Source organism: Capsella rubella, unplaced genomic scaffold, assembly GCF_000375325.1.
Source record: "Capsella rubella cultivar Monte Gargano unplaced genomic scaffold, Caprub1_0 scaffold_6, whole genome shotgun sequence".
Classification (NCBI taxonomy): Eukaryota; Viridiplantae; Streptophyta; class Magnoliopsida; order Brassicales; family Brassicaceae; genus Capsella; species Capsella rubella.
Genome location: NW_006238918.1, coordinates 14,780,727 through 14,798,403, shown reverse-complemented (window position 1 = coordinate 14,798,403; position 17,677 = coordinate 14,780,727). Strand labels below are relative to the sequence as shown.

The 17,677-nt window shown below is 33.5% G+C and overlaps 3 protein-coding genes across 40 annotated transcripts; 2 read left to right on the top strand and 1 right to left on the bottom strand.

The window, feature by feature from the left end:
* Nucleotides 1-79: 79 nt before the first annotated feature.
* Nucleotides 80-2,452, top strand: LOC17883572 (adenosine deaminase-like protein). Its single transcript, XM_023781221.1, has 11 exons — nt 80-204; nt 365-435; nt 579-670; nt 753-812; nt 950-1,162; nt 1,251-1,327; nt 1,412-1,481; nt 1,568-1,681; nt 1,765-1,831; nt 1,946-2,050; nt 2,166-2,452. Exons 1-11 carry the CDS (start codon nt 128-130, stop codon nt 2,285-2,287), a joined length of 1,068 nt encoding a protein of 355 aa, XP_023636989.1. The 5' UTR covers nt 80-127; the 3' UTR covers nt 2,288-2,452.
* Nucleotides 2,453-2,659: 207 nt separating this feature from the next.
* LOC17882246 (cardiolipin synthase (CMP-forming), mitochondrial) lies at nt 2,660-5,227 on the top strand. Its single transcript, XM_006288061.2, has 8 exons — nt 2,660-3,231; nt 3,313-3,379; nt 3,460-3,534; nt 3,694-3,745; nt 4,140-4,225; nt 4,355-4,429; nt 4,516-4,610; nt 4,730-5,227. Exons 1-8 carry the CDS (start codon nt 2,753-2,755, stop codon nt 4,821-4,823), a joined length of 1,023 nt encoding a protein of 340 aa, XP_006288123.1. The 5' UTR covers nt 2,660-2,752; the 3' UTR covers nt 4,824-5,227.
* Nucleotides 5,228-9,284: 4,057 nt separating this feature from the next.
* On the bottom strand, nt 9,285-17,123 carry LOC111830221. Of its 38 annotated transcripts, none has more exons than XR_002833618.1 (29): nt 16,917-17,123; nt 16,747-16,826; nt 16,620-16,668; nt 16,352-16,547; nt 16,163-16,267; nt 15,879-16,019; nt 15,727-15,804; nt 15,581-15,655; nt 15,158-15,376; nt 14,968-15,052; nt 14,838-14,887; nt 14,655-14,703; nt 14,488-14,554; nt 13,898-14,212; nt 13,683-13,733; nt 13,447-13,593; nt 13,206-13,355; nt 12,983-13,106; nt 12,578-12,889; nt 12,269-12,479; nt 11,778-12,036; nt 11,528-11,684; nt 11,217-11,439; nt 11,077-11,134; nt 10,830-10,974; nt 10,606-10,727; nt 10,450-10,518; nt 10,213-10,331; nt 9,285-9,992 (listed from the first exon to the last, which is right to left on the bottom strand). XR_002833618.1 is itself a non-coding variant. In XM_023781855.1 (10 exons), the coding sequence occupies exons 4-9, from the start codon at nt 11,292-11,294 to the stop codon at nt 10,293-10,295; spliced, it is 432 nt and encodes a 143-aa protein (XP_023637623.1). In that variant the 5' UTR covers nt 11,295-11,439; nt 11,528-11,684; nt 11,778-11,892; nt 12,037-12,262; the 3' UTR covers nt 9,285-9,992; nt 10,213-10,292. The 38 variants fall into 38 exon arrangements, 2 of the variants coding, with proteins under 2 accessions (XP_023637623.1, XP_023637622.1); XR_002833626.1 differs by having other exon boundaries at nt 10,606-10,707; nt 10,924-10,974; XR_002833619.1 differs by having other exon boundaries at nt 10,830-11,009; nt 11,233-11,439.
* Between the last annotated feature and the right edge of the window lie 554 nt (nt 17,124-17,677).

Here is a 17,677-nt window from a genome sequence, read left to right as displayed (position 1 = left end):
TATTTGTTTTTTACCAAACTGCTAAAAATTTACACGCTTCTTCTTCTTCTTTACAGCTCAACTTGTGTCTCTCTGTTTATTATCTTCCTAATCCGTACTCTTCTCTTCTTTTCTCCAAAAACAAAAAATGGAATGGATAAATTCACTTCCCAAAATCGAGCTTCATGCTCATCTCAACGGCTCCATTAGAGACTCCACTCTTCTGTAAAATTCCCCCCAAACTTATCTTTTTTTACTTTACGATTTTTGTTTGTTTATCTCTATCTTTCGTATCCACAACATTTACACTGGTCAATTGTGAATGCGCAATTCGAATTTGAAGTTTTCTCTATATTGATGGGTTTTGTTTCTTTTTGATGAACAGAGAGCTTGCTAAGGTTCTTGGTGAGAAAGGCGTTATAACGTTTGCTGATGTTGAACATGTCATTCAGAAAAGTAAAGTCTTTACTTTTAGAATTCGTTGTTCTGTATTTTGCTTAGTTTGGTCTGCTCAAGTCAAGTGACATCATAAGTAGTTTCAATGGTTAGTCTAAAAACTTAAAAGGTTAAATCTTTCTTGTTTGATGTTTTTTTCTTAGATGATCGATCTTTAGTTGAAGTCTTCAAGTTGTTTGATTTGATCCATAAGGTCACTACTGATCACAAAACCTTGACAAGGATCACCAGAGAAGTAAAACCCTAGTTTCATTTTCCATTCATCAATTTGAATTTTTAGTAAATCTTGAGACTTTACTGATCTTATCTTGACACAGGTTGTAGAGGATTTTGCTTTAGAGAATGTGGTGTATCTTGAGTTACGAACAACTCCAAAGGTATACTTTTTTTGCTTTAGAGAATGTGGTTGTAGAGGTTTTTGCTTTAGAGAATTTGCCTCTTTTTGTTTTTGCAAATATCCTAAGTTAGTTGTTTCTACATTTGAAAAATGAAGAGAGTGGTTGTTTGTTTGTAGAGGAATGATTCAATTGGTATGAGTAAACGTTCTTACATGGAAGCGGTAATTGAAGGTTTGAGATCTGTCAGTGAAGTTGATATTGACTTTGTTACGGCATCGGATTCTCAAAAACTGCACAATGCCTGTGATGGAATTGGAAGAAAGAAGATTTATGTTAGGCTTCTTCTTAGTATTGACCGTAGAGAGACAACCGAGTCCGCAATGGAAACTGTAAGTGTTGGAAAACAAGCAATGCTACTCGAAAACGTAAAATACTAATGCAAAAAAACATCTAACATTCTCGTTTTTTACTTAAAAGGTCAAGCTCGCATTGGAAATGAGAGATGTTGGGGTAGTTGGTATTGATCTTTCAGGGAATCCTCTTGTTGGAGAATGGTAAAAGCTTTGTATAATTTGTTGTTCTATTTCTTCCTTTGCTTTGCTCTATGAGTTCTTCTGAAATCTTCCATGTTCTTGTAGGAACACTTTCTTACCTGCATTACAGTTTGCTAAAGACAATGATCTTCACATCACTCTTCACTGTGGAGAGGTATTAACTCTTGAAAGTCCATTAAACAATTTTCAAATATCTTTTTTTGGTTTTTCTACTACTTTCTCTATCTTAGTGCTTTGTAGGTCCCCAATCCAAAAGAAATCCAAGCCATGCTGGATTTCAAACCGCATCGAGTTGGCCATGCCTGTTTCTTCAATAATGAAGATTGGACAAAGGCAAAATCTTTCCGGATTCCGGTAATATTTATACAACTGTTCTTTGCTGCGTATGATCTTATGACAATGTTCCAAACAATTTGACAATCTGTTATTTTGTGCAGATTGAAATATGTCTAACGTCCAACATTGTAACCAAATCGATATCTTCCATTGATATACACCATTTTGGTTAGACATTTTCTTTTGCTTTGCTTCCCATTCTCCTTTCTCATTTCTTTGATGCATCAAAGCTAAAATCGAAACAGTTGGACCTTGACATGATCTTAATCTTGATCTTAACAGCTGATCTCTACAAGGCAAAACATCCATTGGTCCTATGTACTGATGATTTTGGAGTATTTTCCACAACCCTCTGCAATGAGTACGCTCTCGCTGTTCGTTCCTTTGGTAAGTTCCAGAACCTGAGCTCAAATCTCAATAGTTACAGAGGTTTTCTGATTCTTGAGTCTGGTGATATGGTTTACATTGCTAACGAAACTAAATTGTGCATTTCCCTGTGAAGGTCTTAGTAAAAGAGAAACTTTTGCATTGGCTAGAACTGCCATAGACGCAACATTTGCAGAAGATGAAGTCAAGCAACAACTTAGGTTGGTTTATGATTCAGCCTCGCCAGAGTATGTTTAGCGCCTCAAATATTACTGGTTTACTTGATTTTGTTGGTTTATATCAAACCGGACAAATGTGTTTTGGTTCATTGGTTGGTTCGAATTAAACTCATTCGTCTCAAAATTTCGACTGTACTACTACTGATATGATTTTTTAAATTTAAAATTTCACATTTTCTTTTTATTACCATTTTTTATTTTTCCTTAGAAGAGATTGAATATTCCGGTTAAGCGGTCGGAAAAATTTAGAAAGATTGGATTATTCCGGTTCTGTAGCAACTGGACACGTGTACAAAACATCCACGTGTTTCATGAATCTTACACGTGGCACAAGTCAAAAACCCTCAAGATGCGAAAACCTAGTCGTCGTCTTCCTTGTGATTCATCTTCCTCCTTCTACTGGTGCTAAAGATTTGAATTTCTAATTAATCAAATTAAGAATTAAGTAAATGAGGAAGACGAAGACGAAGCTTTGTTGATATCAATGGCGACTTATAGATCTCTAAGAAAGCTAGCTGAAATCAGTCACCGGAATACAAGACCATTCTACACCGCCGCCACCGCTGCATCACCTTCCGGTGGAACCGTCTCCCTGATCCCACCGCAGTTTTCGCCGTTGTTTCCACATTTCTCGCACCGTTTGTCTCCGATTTCGAAATGGTTCGTTCCTCTTCATGGACCTCTCTTCTTATCTTCTCCTCCTTGGAAACTGCTTCAGTCGGCGACACCTCTGCATTGGCGCGGGAACGGCGCTGTTTTGAAGAAGGTTGAAGCTCTTAATCTTAGATTGGATCGAATTAGAAGAAGAACTAGGTTTCCAAGACAATTAGGGTTACAATCAGTGGTACCAACGGTAGATAGCAACGATTCAAAGGAGGAGGATGGTGGGTTAATCAAGAGTTTTGTTAATGTGCCGAATTTGATATCAATGGCGAGATTAGTATCTGGTCCTGCACTTTGGTGGTAAGTATAGAAGTATCTTTTTCTCTGGAAAAAAGTATTGGAGAATGAAGAATCTGAAACTTGATTGTGGTTGTATTGTAGGATGATTTCGAATGAGATGTATAGTTCTGCTTTCGTAGGATTGGCTGTTTCTGGAGCTAGTGATTGGGTATTCATCTCCTTTGTGATTTTTGTTTTACTAGTATTGGGAAGAAGGACATTGTTTATAATAGACCCTTGGTTTTGTAGTTAGATGGTTACATGGCTAGGAGGATGAAGATTAATTCTGTTGTTGGCTCGTACCTTGATCCTCTTGCAGACAAGGTATAGTCTTTTGATCTAGTATGTGTTTTGTTTTGGCTCATTATTGGATGTTCTCTGCATGTGTTTAGGGGTTAAGGTTGTTTTACGTTTCAAACTGATGACATGTGTGAGGTTTTATTTCATCTCAGTTTTCTTGATTATACTTATGTTTAAATTCAGGTTCTTATTGGGTGTGTTGCAGTAGCAATGGTGCAGAAGGATCTCTTACATCGTGAGTATACTTTTATCTCTCCTGCTCCTGGTAGATAATAAGATAGCAGTTACTATAAATTTTTTGAGATATCCAGAGTTTGCGAAGTTGAAGGGAGGAATTTTCTCTTAGAAGGAAAATGTGCTTTGATTTACACTTGAATTGAATGATCTACAACCTTGGGAAATGCATCACAGTTTTTGTAGTTTTAATATCGTCCTCTTGATCTCCTTGGACAGACCTCTTATAAAGATTACATGTATTTATATCAAGAGGAAACCTAACTAAGTTTACTAACTAATTGCTAAACTTGGCTTCGTTTCTTAGTTAATGGAGTCCTAGTTGCAATACTGCCTTTTAAACTCTAATACTAAAGCCATTGTTGGTGGATGCATGTGACATTTGTGCTCTAAAGCTGGACTGGTTGGTATTGTGGTGTTACGGGATGTTGCACTCGTCGGTGGTGCAATTTACCTAAGGGCACTAAATTTGGACTGGAAGGTGAGTTCTTGTAACATTCCACTCAACTTATTCCTCTTGTTTCACAGTATTTTTGTCCTGCTCGACCATATGCTTTAACAAGAACATGAACTGAAATTATTGGTGGGAATCCTATTGGTCTTGTTTCAGTGGAAGAGTTGGAGTGATTTCTTCAACCTCGATGGTTCAAGCCCTCAGAAAGTAGAACCATTGTTTATAAGCAAGGTATGATCTCTAGGTGACAGCTTGTTCTCATCTTGGCATCTTTGGCATGCGTAATTGGGTAGTTAATAGAACATGTTCATCAACAGGTGAATACAGTTTTCCAGTTGGCTTTAGTCGCTGGTGCATTACTTCAGCCTGAGTTTGGGAATCCAGAAACCCAGACATGGATCACTTATCTAAGGTAATATGTTCTTTTCTAATTATCACACAGCCTGGACTAATCACTGCCCTCAAGTTATAAACATATGAAGTGTGTTCTCTGAAAATCTTGTTATTGGTCTTATTTTGTTTTGTATCCAGTTGGTTAGTTGCTTCGACGACTATGGCTTCAACCGCAGGTTATGGGGTACAATACTGGAAGAAGAGACCTATATCTATGATTAAGAGATCATAGGTTCAACGTACACACCAACCACATACTGAAAGAAGCTTGACCATGTCTTTGTGTTTCCCTAATACGCAGCTTATGGGGTACAATACTGGAAGAAGAGAACTATCTCTATCATTAGGAGATCATAGTTTTCCGACGTTTATAAACTCACATGCCGGCCAGGCGGCCACATACTGAAAGAAGCTTGAACATTTCTTGTTGTTTCCCGCATGCGCTGCTCACTGTTTACAAGAGTTGAACAAAAATGTTTCTGCTAACTTAAATATAGAAAACGAGAGTAGTAGTTGTTTAGAAGAGTTGAACAAAACAAAAAAGTGGTTTACAAGAAGCCTGTGAACCTAATGGGAAACGATGTCTTGACTTGTTCTTGTAAAAAAAAAAGGGTTTCCGTTTGTTTTTTTCTCGAACTTCTGGGCTAATGTCTCGTATTAGTCGCACATATACATGTATGTGTGTTTTTATTGTTAAACATATACATGTATGTGTGTTTTTATTGTTAATAAGGGTCGAATGTAATATTTTCTTGGCAAACCTCATTTCAATATTATAATAAGCGAATCTTATTATATAAACCTTGGTTTTCAAAGTTAGCCATTACGTGACACGTGTCAATTATAAATAACAAAAAAAAAAATATAAAATTAAAAATTAAAAATTATATATTAAAAATTATTAATAAAATTAAACAAATAACCTAATTTCAGTTATGTCAATTTGGTTTATTAATAATATAGGGATTTAAAATTTATAATACTTTGTTTTCGTTTGCTAGGAAGGTTGTCATGCTTTCCAACAACCTATGTTATCTTTATAATATGTAGTGCCTTTGAGATAATAGGTATATAAATGATAAATGAGAATCATGGTTTATCTTTGTAAATTAAAATTATGGTTTAAGTTTAACAATTAAACAAGATTATATGTCGAAACTTGGTATTTAAATTTACATTATTATATAAACATTGGTTTTCAAAGTCAGCCATTAACAAGATCGTGACACGTGTCAATTATAAATAACAAAAAATATATAAAATTAAAAATAAAGAATTATATATTAAAAAAATATTAATAAAATTAAACAAATAACCTAATTTCAGTTATGTCAATTTGGTTTATTAATAAGATAGAGATTTAAAATTTATAATTAACAAGAATATATGGCAGTTTTTTTTTACATAAGAGGATTAAAGTTTAAACTTTAATTTTACAATTAAAACAGGTGATTTGTTGGTTTGGGTATATAAATGATAAATGAGAATCATGGTTTATCTTTATAAATTAAAATTATGGTTTAAGTTTAACAATTAAACAAGATTATATGTCGAAACTTGGTTTTTAAATTTACTAACTCACGTGATCATGATAAGTGTCAAGTAAAAACATAAGATGTCGCAACATGTTATATCTAATTTTGTTAATATTAAGATACAGATATAATTTTTAAACAACATTAAAAATAATTATAAAAAATTAAAGAGAATTTTTGAAAAATACCCCTTTTCAAAAATACCTCCTTTATCTATCCATTTTAAAAAATATCCATGTTTAAATATGAAAAATTATAAAATTTTATATGGTTTATAAGGTACTTCTATATAATAACTACTACTTGGAAATTTGATACAAATATTTTATAATGTTTTAAAAGGGTTTAAATCGTTTTTACAAGTTTTATAAGGTTTTTAAGTGGTTTTTAAAAGAGTTTATAAGGTTTTTAAAAGGTATTTATAAGTTATATTATGCTATTTATAAAAGATATATAAAATTTTAAACATATATAAAGGTAATTTGTGAGTGTATTTATAAGTTTTCACACATATTTGGATAAATTTCAACATTTAAAGTGGTTTTTATTTATTAAGTTTGAAATAGGGGTATTTTTAAAAACTGGTATGAGAAAAGGGTATTTTTGATAATTAAAAAGTAATAAAATTGATATTTATAAAAAAAAAATGTGTAAGCTTATATATTTAGACACATATTATCATACTATATGTGTAAATTTAAATACCATATAAATACTTTTTAAAAATTATTTTAAAAACATATAAAAACTTTTTAAACCTTATAAAAACCTTATAAAAGTCTTATAAATGCCGTTTAGAACCTTTTTAAAACTTTATAAATAGGATGATTTTGAAAACTACCCTGTTTTAAAGTTTTATTTTGAAAACTACACCTACCCTATTTAAAATAACAAATAGTTTTTTCTAATATATCAAAAGAAAATTCTGTCTTGATTTAATTTAAATGCTTCATTTATAAAATGCAAAATTTAAAGGATAAAATAAACTAAAATGATGGTAGATTATTAAAAATACGAAATCTTAGAAGAAATTATCTTTTAGATATTTTCAAATCTATAGTTTAATAATTATTAAATTTATACAAAGCAAAACAATTCCACAATTCAACTATATTATTATGTTTTTTTTTTTGTTGAAGGGTTAACTATATTATTATGTTTCTTCATGACTAGGTTGATTTTTTTAATCTTATTCTACAATATTTATAAAATAGTTTTTGTTTTTATAGAGATTTCTTTATGAGTGAAGACGTGCGTATGTTTGTTATTATGATTATGTTACTACCATATGTTTATAAAAGAATTTACGTAGAAATTGATAGATTCTGAAAATATATATAACAATATTATGTGTCTAGAATTTTAGGCTGTTTTTGTAAGAAAATAAATAAAAATAATAATTATACTTTTGCTTAATTTTTTTTTTCAATTTTCATTAAATTTCAGTAAGACCATTTTAGTAATTTTTTATATCTAAAAAATAAATTTAAAAATGAAAAAAGACAGAGGTTACTTTTCAAAGGTAAACTTGAAAAGGAGGCAGTTTTCCAAATTTTCTCTTTTTAAAAAGGGGTACACCTAAAAGGGTATTTCTCAAAAAATTATCTTTTAACTATTAACCTAATTTTTGGTTTTGCCAGTTGTAGGTTACAATTATAAGGATTATATGTTGAGTTTATAAATCTGCATTATAGTTTAGATTTTATAATTAAACGAGATTATTTATCGGTTTGGGTTTATTAAAGAGGAGTGAGATTTAGGTTTTACAATTAAACAAGGTTATTTATCAGTTTGGGTTCATAAAGGAGAATTAGGATTTACAGTTTACAAATAAATTAGATTTTGAGTTTACTTGAGTTTAACTAAATACATAAATTTGTTCATGATTTTTATTTTACAATATGTTATATTTGTTTAATTTTTAATTTATGTATGAATGTATTATGCCATTGAGCATTGTCTAAAACATAAGGGTGAATAAAAGATTTTCAAAAATAATATTTTTAGCTTAAATTAAAGATAACAAAGTCCAATATAAATCGTAATATCGTAATTTTAAAAATATTTTAAAAGAAAATATGTAGTTTTTTATAATTCATATTTGAAAGATTTTTTAGTGTTTTCTTCAACGATGCTATAATTTATTTTAGAATCTTTATGTTTATTTGCGTTGTTTATATGAATTTATTTACAAATGACTATATTTGTATTTAACATTATATTTTAGATTGATGTTAATTTGAAAGAACTTTACCATCATATTAAATAATAATTAATTTATTTTCATAGTCTGAGAATGATTTTCTGAATTGAAAGTTAAGAAATGTTTTTTTTTAACAAAATGGTATAATCATGTTTTAGAGGATAATTGCTAAATTAAGTTTTTTAAAAATATTTTAGCAATATTATGAGTAATGGTGAATAGCTCCCAAATAGCTCCCAAATGTTTTGATGATTGCCAATTTGACATTACTAGATTTTTATAATTATCGTTTAATAACGAATTTTAAGAGATATATATACGTTTATTTGATACTTTAAACCAAATATAATCTCTTTCCAAATGAAATTAATTTCTCTTATTTTTTCAAAAAACAATTTGGAAATTATTTTTTATAAGTTATAATAAATTTTAATTTTAATTTAATTTTAAATAAAGATAACCCGTCCATCGGACGGGTACTAAACTAGTATATATATAGAATCTAGTGTTCAATTCAAATACAACTGTTGGGTCTGATAAAAGCACACATAAATGGGCCCTTAATGGACTGACGAAAATGGATTATTCGTACATCAAGAAAGAGATTATTTATCCCACATCGGTTACTCTACTGATTTTGTGTATTTTTTATATATGAAAGGAAACGAACTGCCTACCGTCGAGCTAAGTATCAAGTGACCCAAGTGGGGACAATAAAGCGGTGGAACACTGGTTCGGTTCCTCAGGTCGGTTCTGGTGTTGGCATGTTTTTAAGCTGCCCAGTCCAAGCTGTGAGTAGTCTCTGTGGATCGAGCGAAGGCTTCGCTTAGTCGGATTCTAAAGTTGGAGGGTATTTTTTCCTCTTCTCAGTTCACAGCTTTTTAAACCTGTTACATAACTATGCTTTTTATTTTGGGCTTGTTTATTGTGGTAAAGATCCGTTTGGTTTACCAACTTTACTAAAATGATCCAACGGTATAAATTTAACATTTTTTCTGTGTAAAAAAATGTCGAAATGCTTTGAAACGCAGCGTTTTGTCGAAAAACATATTGGTCCGTCCCATATATCGCCGTCAGAAATACGGTGCCACAAGAATGAATTAGTCTCGCTCAATGGTGACTTTTTGTAAACAAAGAAATAACCTTGGCAAGGCATATATCTAACTCACCCTTCTTTTGCATCTTTACCAGCTCTATCCTCAGTACTTTAACTGTATCCAATGCCTTAACAACCACTGGAATCATCCTGGTCTCTTCAAATAGCTGAACAAATACTGTCATATTTGTTGACGGCATGGGATTGATCTTCTACTTCACAGGAGAATTGGAATGTCAATGATCTTCTACTTCACAAGAGAATTGGAATGTCAATGATCTTCTTATTTCTTGGTCTTAGAAGACTGTGATTAGCAAAATATAGTTGCAGTTCATCTGGTTCCTCTTCTGATCCAGTGTTATTCCATCTACATCAATTTCTTGTAGTTTTTTGAGCTGTTCCTCATGATCCTCAGCTTCTGCATTTCTTCCCACACTTTTTTTTATTCCTCTTTTGCCATTCCTCAAAATCCAAGCAAACTTTTTATCAATCTCAAATCGACGAAACTAAAATATAAAATCAATCCTTTGGTACCCAATTCTTAACATATCACTCCGATGAATCCACCTGCAACGAAACCATCAATGATATATCAGGAACAAATTAATCAAGAGTCTTACTAAAAGACATAGTAAATATTCTCAATTCAGTAAATAAAGATCTTGGTGGTGCAAAAGATGCCCATCTCTCCTTTACTTTCAAATATGTATCTTTGGGTGATTGGATGTGAATTTGAGAGAGGGATAAGTGAAGTAAACATAAAAAAAATACACCACTTCAGTAGTACCTTTTTAGTTCAAAGGTTTTGCTTTGAAATTTGTTACATTCTCGAGTTCCTCTTGCTTACGTTTTGCAGTAGTTTTTTATTTAGTAGGAAGAGCTCTTAGCATTGTTTGGATCACAGGGCTGGTTAATTTAGTAAGGTTAGGCCTCTAATCATAAATTCATAATGAATAAAAAAAGATTCATTTTAAGCTATAAATCTGTTCTAAAGTGATGCTTATCTCTGATAAAGGGTACTTACCTGAAAATGTGGCAGAGGTGGTGTACTTCTTTGATGGTGCAATGCAGACAAAGCTAGAGCTGCCCAAATCTGTAGTACATAACAGAACGCATAAGATTTTATTTAGTTTTCTATTTCTGAAGTACAGATAAACCTCAGTGAAACTAGATGCATTACCTTCTTGATCATAGTTCTACCTTATAACTTGGGAATCTTTGCCAACATCTCTTCCTCAAGTTATTTACGGCTTCGGTATAGACACCTTCTTTGTTCACAATTCTGAGATAACTTCCAATAGGCTGCATTGAATAAAACCAAAAACGAATTATTATTGGCTGAGAGACAATTAAACTTGAAACAGAACAAAATAGAGAAAAGCAGAGGATTTCGAGATTACTTACAGAGCGTGAAGAGGATTTTTCCATCTTTGGGACATAAATCAATGATGAGGAGGAAAAACGTTTCAGTCATACAATGAGATAAAAATTGGGTCACCTGTCTTAGTTTTCCATCAGCCAGCCTTTGCCATTTAATGTGTTGATTTTCCTGGATAAGAGCTAACGTTTGTACCACTCGTTTCCCTGTAGTGAAAGGCATAGATACATTAAAGAACTATAAGAAGAGGAACGTGAGACCAGCAAGGCTGACCACGGGGTGTGACAGAGTTGTCCATGATGTCATCAAATACGAGAAAATAAGCTTGAAGCTGCAATGCAAAAGATAAAACGACCATTGAGATAAAAGAAAAAGAGTGAGCCAGACAAATAGAGAGTAAAAAAGGGAATTACCCATTCAATGAACCACCTGAGAGCACAAGAAAGGGAAGTATCTTTATTGGTCAAATCTTGGCATGTAGCATGTAGCATGTAGCTATCAACCACGGAGAGACCACGATTGAGCTTCCTTACAGAACAACACAGAACACAAAAGTTTTCAATCTGAGTTGGTTAAGTTTGGATGAAATGTCTGAGACCGGCTCCTTTCACCACCAAATACGTTGTAGTCAAGCATCTGCAAAAAGAGGCACCAAATCAGCAGAAACGAAATGATCAACGATTCTTATTTAAATTGAAAATAAGTGACTCGTGGGGGAATATACTTGTTCAAGCAATTGACGGAGTCGTGGGTGAATTCAAACGAAGTATGAGATATGAGATATGGATCATGCTGGTTTTGTAACAATCTGCCTCCAACCAGTCTTGATTTTCCACCATCTAGTTTTTGCTTTCTGATGGCTTGACTTTAACACTCGTTCCCTGCAATAAGGCAATCAACACAAAGAAAAGAAAAGAAACTACTACAAGTTGAAGGTGAAACCAGATTTGGGAATAAGAATTAATGTGAACTACCTTTTCACATTTTTCTGAAGGATGATTTTGGCTTGAGCTATCTTTCTAGCAATTTGCTGCTTTAAAGTCTACTGGAGTGGTGGGATGGGTAAAAGATGTTCTCCTTGTTTTCTATCTGCTCAGGCGTCCGCATCCCCGAGATTATTGTTGAATGAACAAGAAGAAAAAGAAGAATTACAATAGCACCTCGTGACCTCACTTAACTACAATACCATTTCACAAAGATATGAGATCCTTGCAGTTTAGCTAACCTGCATACCTGCTTAGAGACTCAAGTTAAAGATATTGAAGATAATTCTGCATGATGAAGCTAGTGAACATTCTTCACATTTGAAAGGAGTACTAGACAAAAAAATTTCTCCATCTAAAGGAAGTGATCAAATAAATTATCCGGCCACAGACTGTTTGAAACTCTACCTAGAAACGATGTATGAGAGTATAGTTGAGAAAATTTGTGAAATTGGAAAGTTAAATGCCAAAGAGTTTGTTACCTCATTAAACAAATCAACAAGGTCAATGTAGCAAGGCATTCCCCTGAAGTGGTTTTTGAGAATCCTGTGGATCTGATTGCCAAGTAGAATCCCATTGTTAATAGCAATAAGATACCAACCTTTGGCTGTCTGAACCCAACCCACAAGGCTGACCATAGCGTGTGACAGAGTTGTCCATGATGTCATCAAGCACGAGAAAATCACCTTGAAGCTGCAATGCAAAAGGTAAAACGGCCATTACAATGAAGTCAAAGAGAGAGTCACACAAAGAGAGGGTAGAAAATGGGAATTAACTATTCAATGCACCACCTGAGAGCACACAAAAGGAAAGTATCAGCATCGGTCAAGTCTTGGCTTCTTTCAAGAGCTTGTAGCTATCAACCACGGAGATACCACAACTGTGTTCCCTACAGCACAAGAAAGAACAAACAAATCTTTGATATGAGTTGATTAATTTTGGATGAAATGTCTGAGACAGGCTCCTCACACCGCCGCCTATATTGTAGTCAAGCATCTGCAAAGAGAGGCAACATCACAGGTGAAGGTAATGCATTGGTGAAGAAGATGATTTTATTTTTCCAGTGCAGGGATCATCATCATCCCTAATTCTCCATCAATGGTCTATCAAGAACAAATAGGTCAAGAGTCGAACTAAAAGAAATAGTAAATATTATCAATTCAGTAAATAAAGAACTGAAACCATCAATGCATTACCTTCTTGTTCATATTTCGAGCTAATAACTTGGTAATCTTTGCCAACATTTTTTCCTCAAGTTATTTACTGCTTCGGTATAGACACCTTCGTTCACTATTCTAGGAAAACTTCCAATAGGCTGCACTGAATGTATCCAGAAACGAGTTATTATTATTGGCTGAGTGACAATTAAACTTGAAACAGAACAAAGTAGAAAAAGCAGAGGATTTCGAGATTACTTACTGAGCATGAAGATGATCTTTAGTACATAAAACAATGATGATGCGGAAAAAAATTTCAGTCATACAATGAGATATGGTCCATCATCCAGCCTTTGCCTTTTGATGTGTTGATTTTTCTGGATACGAGCTAACGTTATTACCACTCGTTTCCCTGCAGTGAAAGGCATAAATACATTAAAGAACTATAAGAAGAGGAACGTGAGACCAGAGTTGGTATCAAAATAATTAAAAATGTCATCGACCTTTTTAACACTTCTCTGATTACTGCCTTTTTCTTGAGTCAACAGTGACTGGTTTAGTTGTGAACTATTTCTTTCTTGGCTAGAAGGCTGCAATCAGGAAAACATGGCTCTTTGGTTCATTAAGGCTCTTTGCCTCCAATCATTATTCTGCATGGGAGGAAAACAAAAGGCATATTAGACAGCATGAAGTGTTTTATGCATATAAACAACTTTCTGGGGTGAAAAAGGCTTCATACCTGCTTAGAGACTTACGTTGAAGCTGGTTTACCCTTACCAAGTTTAAATTCCTGCAACAATAAGAAATGAGATCCTTGCAGACTAATTAAACAGATTCATTAAGCATTATAAAGTGATGATAGTCTCTAATGAAGGGTATTTAGCTGAAAATTCTAGCTGATGAGGTGTATTGCTTTTGTGGATATGGAAAGTTAAAGGCCAAAGAAATTGTTACCTCAAAAATCAACATACTAAGGTATTCCCCTGAAGTGTTTTTTGAGAATCCAGTGAATATGATTGCCAAGTAGAATCCCACTGTTAATAGCAATCATACCAAGCTCTGGCTCTCTGAACCAACAGGTTGACCACAGTGTGTGACAGAGTTGTCCATGATGTCATCAAGCACGAGAAAATAAGCTTGAAGCTGCAATGCAAAAGGTAAAACGAGCACTGAAATGAAAGTCAAAGAGAGAGTAAAAATGGGAATTACCACAGGTTCTGTAAAACTGAAAACGGGTTCGATTAAACTACCAACCCTAAACAAACTATCCTGCATAAATAGAAACAAGAAGAGAGAAACGTCAACACATTGAGCAGCTTCTAATCCTAAACGAATCAGAATCAAATGTCAAACGAATTTCAGCCACACAAAACAAACTTTTTTTTATAAATGTGATACTTAAGAAGAAGCAACGGCACAAAAATTAGAGTATATCAGTTGACGCTTTCAGAGATTAGCCAATCATTTTTCTGCGTACAAGGAAAACAGAGGCATATCAAATGGCATGAAAAGAAACTATCTAGGGGTGAAAAGAAGCTTCATACCTTATTAGAGACTTAAGTTGAAGCTAGTGAAGATGTTTATGCGTGCCATTGTTTGAAGATGAAATTCCTGCAACATTGAGAAATGAAATCCTTGTAGATTAACTAAACAGTTTCACTAAGCTATGGATTTTGTTATGAAGTGATACTCTCTGGGAAAGGGTATTTACCTGGAAATTCTAGCAGATGTGGTGCAGGCAAAGCTGGTGCTGTCAAAATCTGCATCAAATCACAGAACACACATGTTTCGTTTAGTTTTTTTATTTATCAAGTACAAATATACCTTGCTGAAACTAGAAGCATTGCCTTCTGTTTTTCAAAGGTTGAGCTTAAAACTTGGAAGTGAGCAAGACCTCGTTTTTTTCCTGTGGAGCAGCAGCGTTGCTGGTTTTGGATTGAGAATCTACATAAATCAGTGATGAGGAGGAAAGAGTTTCAGTCATGGAGGGACTCAATCTGATTTGGTAACAGTTTGGCTCCTACCTGTCTTGGTTTTCGCTGGCTTGACTTTCCAAACTAGTTAGTTTCGGCTAGCGACGTTTTTAACACTTGTTTCCCTGTAATGAGGCTATCAACAGAGAAAAACAAAAAGTTTACAAGAGGAACGTGAGAATGGTAATGGTATTTAAGAACGTGAGTTGGTATCAGAACGGTAATTAAGAATGTAACTTACCTTTTCACATTTTGCTGATGACTTCATTCTGGTTTAGACAACTGGGACTGGTTTATATTGGCCTGCATGCAGAATGACTTCCTCAGAATACTAGCTATCTTTCTAGCAGTTTGATGCTTTTTCTTAAGGTTCACCCACTTTTCTCCCTGAGAAAACTGCAGAGCTGGTTTGTGTTCTCCTTGCTTTATATCTTCTCCGACATTCACATTCCTGAGATTACTGTTTAATGAACAAAAAGCAAAAAGAACATTAGAATGGTTTGTCATCTTGTTTAACTACAATTAGATCTCACAAAGAATGATATAGATAAACGTGGCTTATGTGGTCTTATTGTAGATCTCTGAATCCTCGGAATTGTTATAGAGCAAAGTAGAGGATTACTCCATGGTTGGGTCATATATAATGGGATCATCGAGCTTTTACCCTGTGATTGGCTACATATTCAGTGTATCAGATTGGTAGAGCTAGTAGCTAGCAATGTTCGTAACACTCATTTCCCTGCAGTTAATGAAGCAACACATCAACACATGAATTTTTTTTAAAGAAAAAACCTTTAATTTGGTTCGTACCTGTCTTGATTTTCCACCATCTAGTTTTTGCTTCCTGATGGCTTGAATTTAACACTCGTTACCCTGCAATGAGGCAATCTACACACAAAAAGAAACTACAAGTTGAAGGTGAAACCAGTTTTGGGTACCAGTTTGGAAAGAATGTGAGCTACCTTTACACATTTTTCTGAAGGCTGATCTTGGCTTGAGCTATCTTTGTAATTTGCTGCTTTAAGGACCACTGCAGTGGTGGTATGGTTAAGGGATGTTCTTCTTGTTTTCTATATGCTCAGGCGTCTGCATCCCCGAGATTACTGTTTAATGAACAAGAAGAAAAAGATGAGTTAGAATGGAGGACTGTTGAATGAATTAGAACAAGACTCACGTTGAGTTGAGACTCTACCTAGAAACGATGTATGAGAATAGAGTTGAGAAAAATTGTGAAACTGGAAATTACCCATTCAATGCACACAAAAGGAAAGTCTCTTTATCAGTCAAGTCTTGGCTATCACCAGCTTGTAGCTATCACCCACGAAGAATTTCTAGTACTCATCGCTCAGACCTGCAATCAAAACCATCAATGGTATCAACAAAAAAAGATCAGTCAAGAGTTAAACTAAAAGACAGAATAAAGAACTGGAGATACTAGTTACTGGTTATATCTTGAGGCTTGCTTTGTCCTATATCCTGCAATAATAAGAATTATTACAAAAAGTTGTTGACTTTAAACAATTTGAAACAAAACCTTGAAGGGTTCTTCTTCTTTTTGAAGGATTCTTCTTCTTTTTGAAGGATTCTTTACTCATCGCTCAGACCTGCAATTTAGTACTCATCGCTCAGACCTGCAATCAAAACCATCAATGGTATCAAGAAAAAATATTAGTCAAGAGTTACTACTAGTTACTGGTTATCACCTGAGGCTTGCTTTGCGTTGGAGCTACTGAGTTCTATCGACGCTTTATCCTGAAAATACAAAGAATGGTTAAAATAAATAAAAAGAGTAGTTGACGAAACAAAAGTGATGGATGACTGAAACAAAACCTAGGGGCTTTCTTCTTCTTCTTCTTCTTCTTCGTCTTCTTCATAGACGTTGGCACATGGTCTCTACCTTGAACGATGATCTGATTCACAAATAAATTAAACCCTCAATTCTAATTGTAACAAAAATTAAAAAGAGAAAAAAACAATTTTAAAAAGCAAATTTGACTCACAGTTTTATGAATTCGACTCTCACAACACACCATCATCGATCTAATCAACTAGAAATCAATATTGGTGTTGTTACTGTAAGCACGGAGGCGACGATTGTGTTCAGAATGAACGGTAAAAACGAAGCACTTGTTTCAAAGAATCAAAACGAAAATAGATTTTGAGAATTAGAAGACAAGAAGAGTGATATTTGTTTTTTTTTGTTTTCAGGTGAGATAGTAAGTGTATGAACTTATGAAGATGTATCTAAGTATTTATAAACAAACTCGGAGAGTATCCGTTTTGTTGTATTACAATGAAAAAAAAAAGTAATAAAAAAGGAAATTTCCTATTTTTAATTATTGAGAAAAAGGAAATTTCCTATTTGTAATTATTGAGAAAAAGAAAATTCATATTTTGTATTTCTCCAGAAAAGGAAATTCAAATTTCCTATTTGTCACTCTCGAGAAAAGGAAATTTCTGGAAACAATAAAAAAGAAAGGAAATCACAAAAGAAAAATATCTGATTTTAAGGTCCATTGGGCCTTTGCTCTTTAAAGATACATATCTTATTTTAAAGTTCATTGGGCCTTCGTTCTTTAAAGATAGATATCAGATTTTAAAGTTTATTGGGCCTTCGCTTGTTATACAGCACATATCTCTCTTCTGTGATGCTCTCTCGTCGCCATCAGGAGATAAACACAAAACACGTATTGTTTTTACTATCAAAAAATCCCAAACAACAATCAAATTTATCGCTAACAGTAATTAACTTCTTGATGAT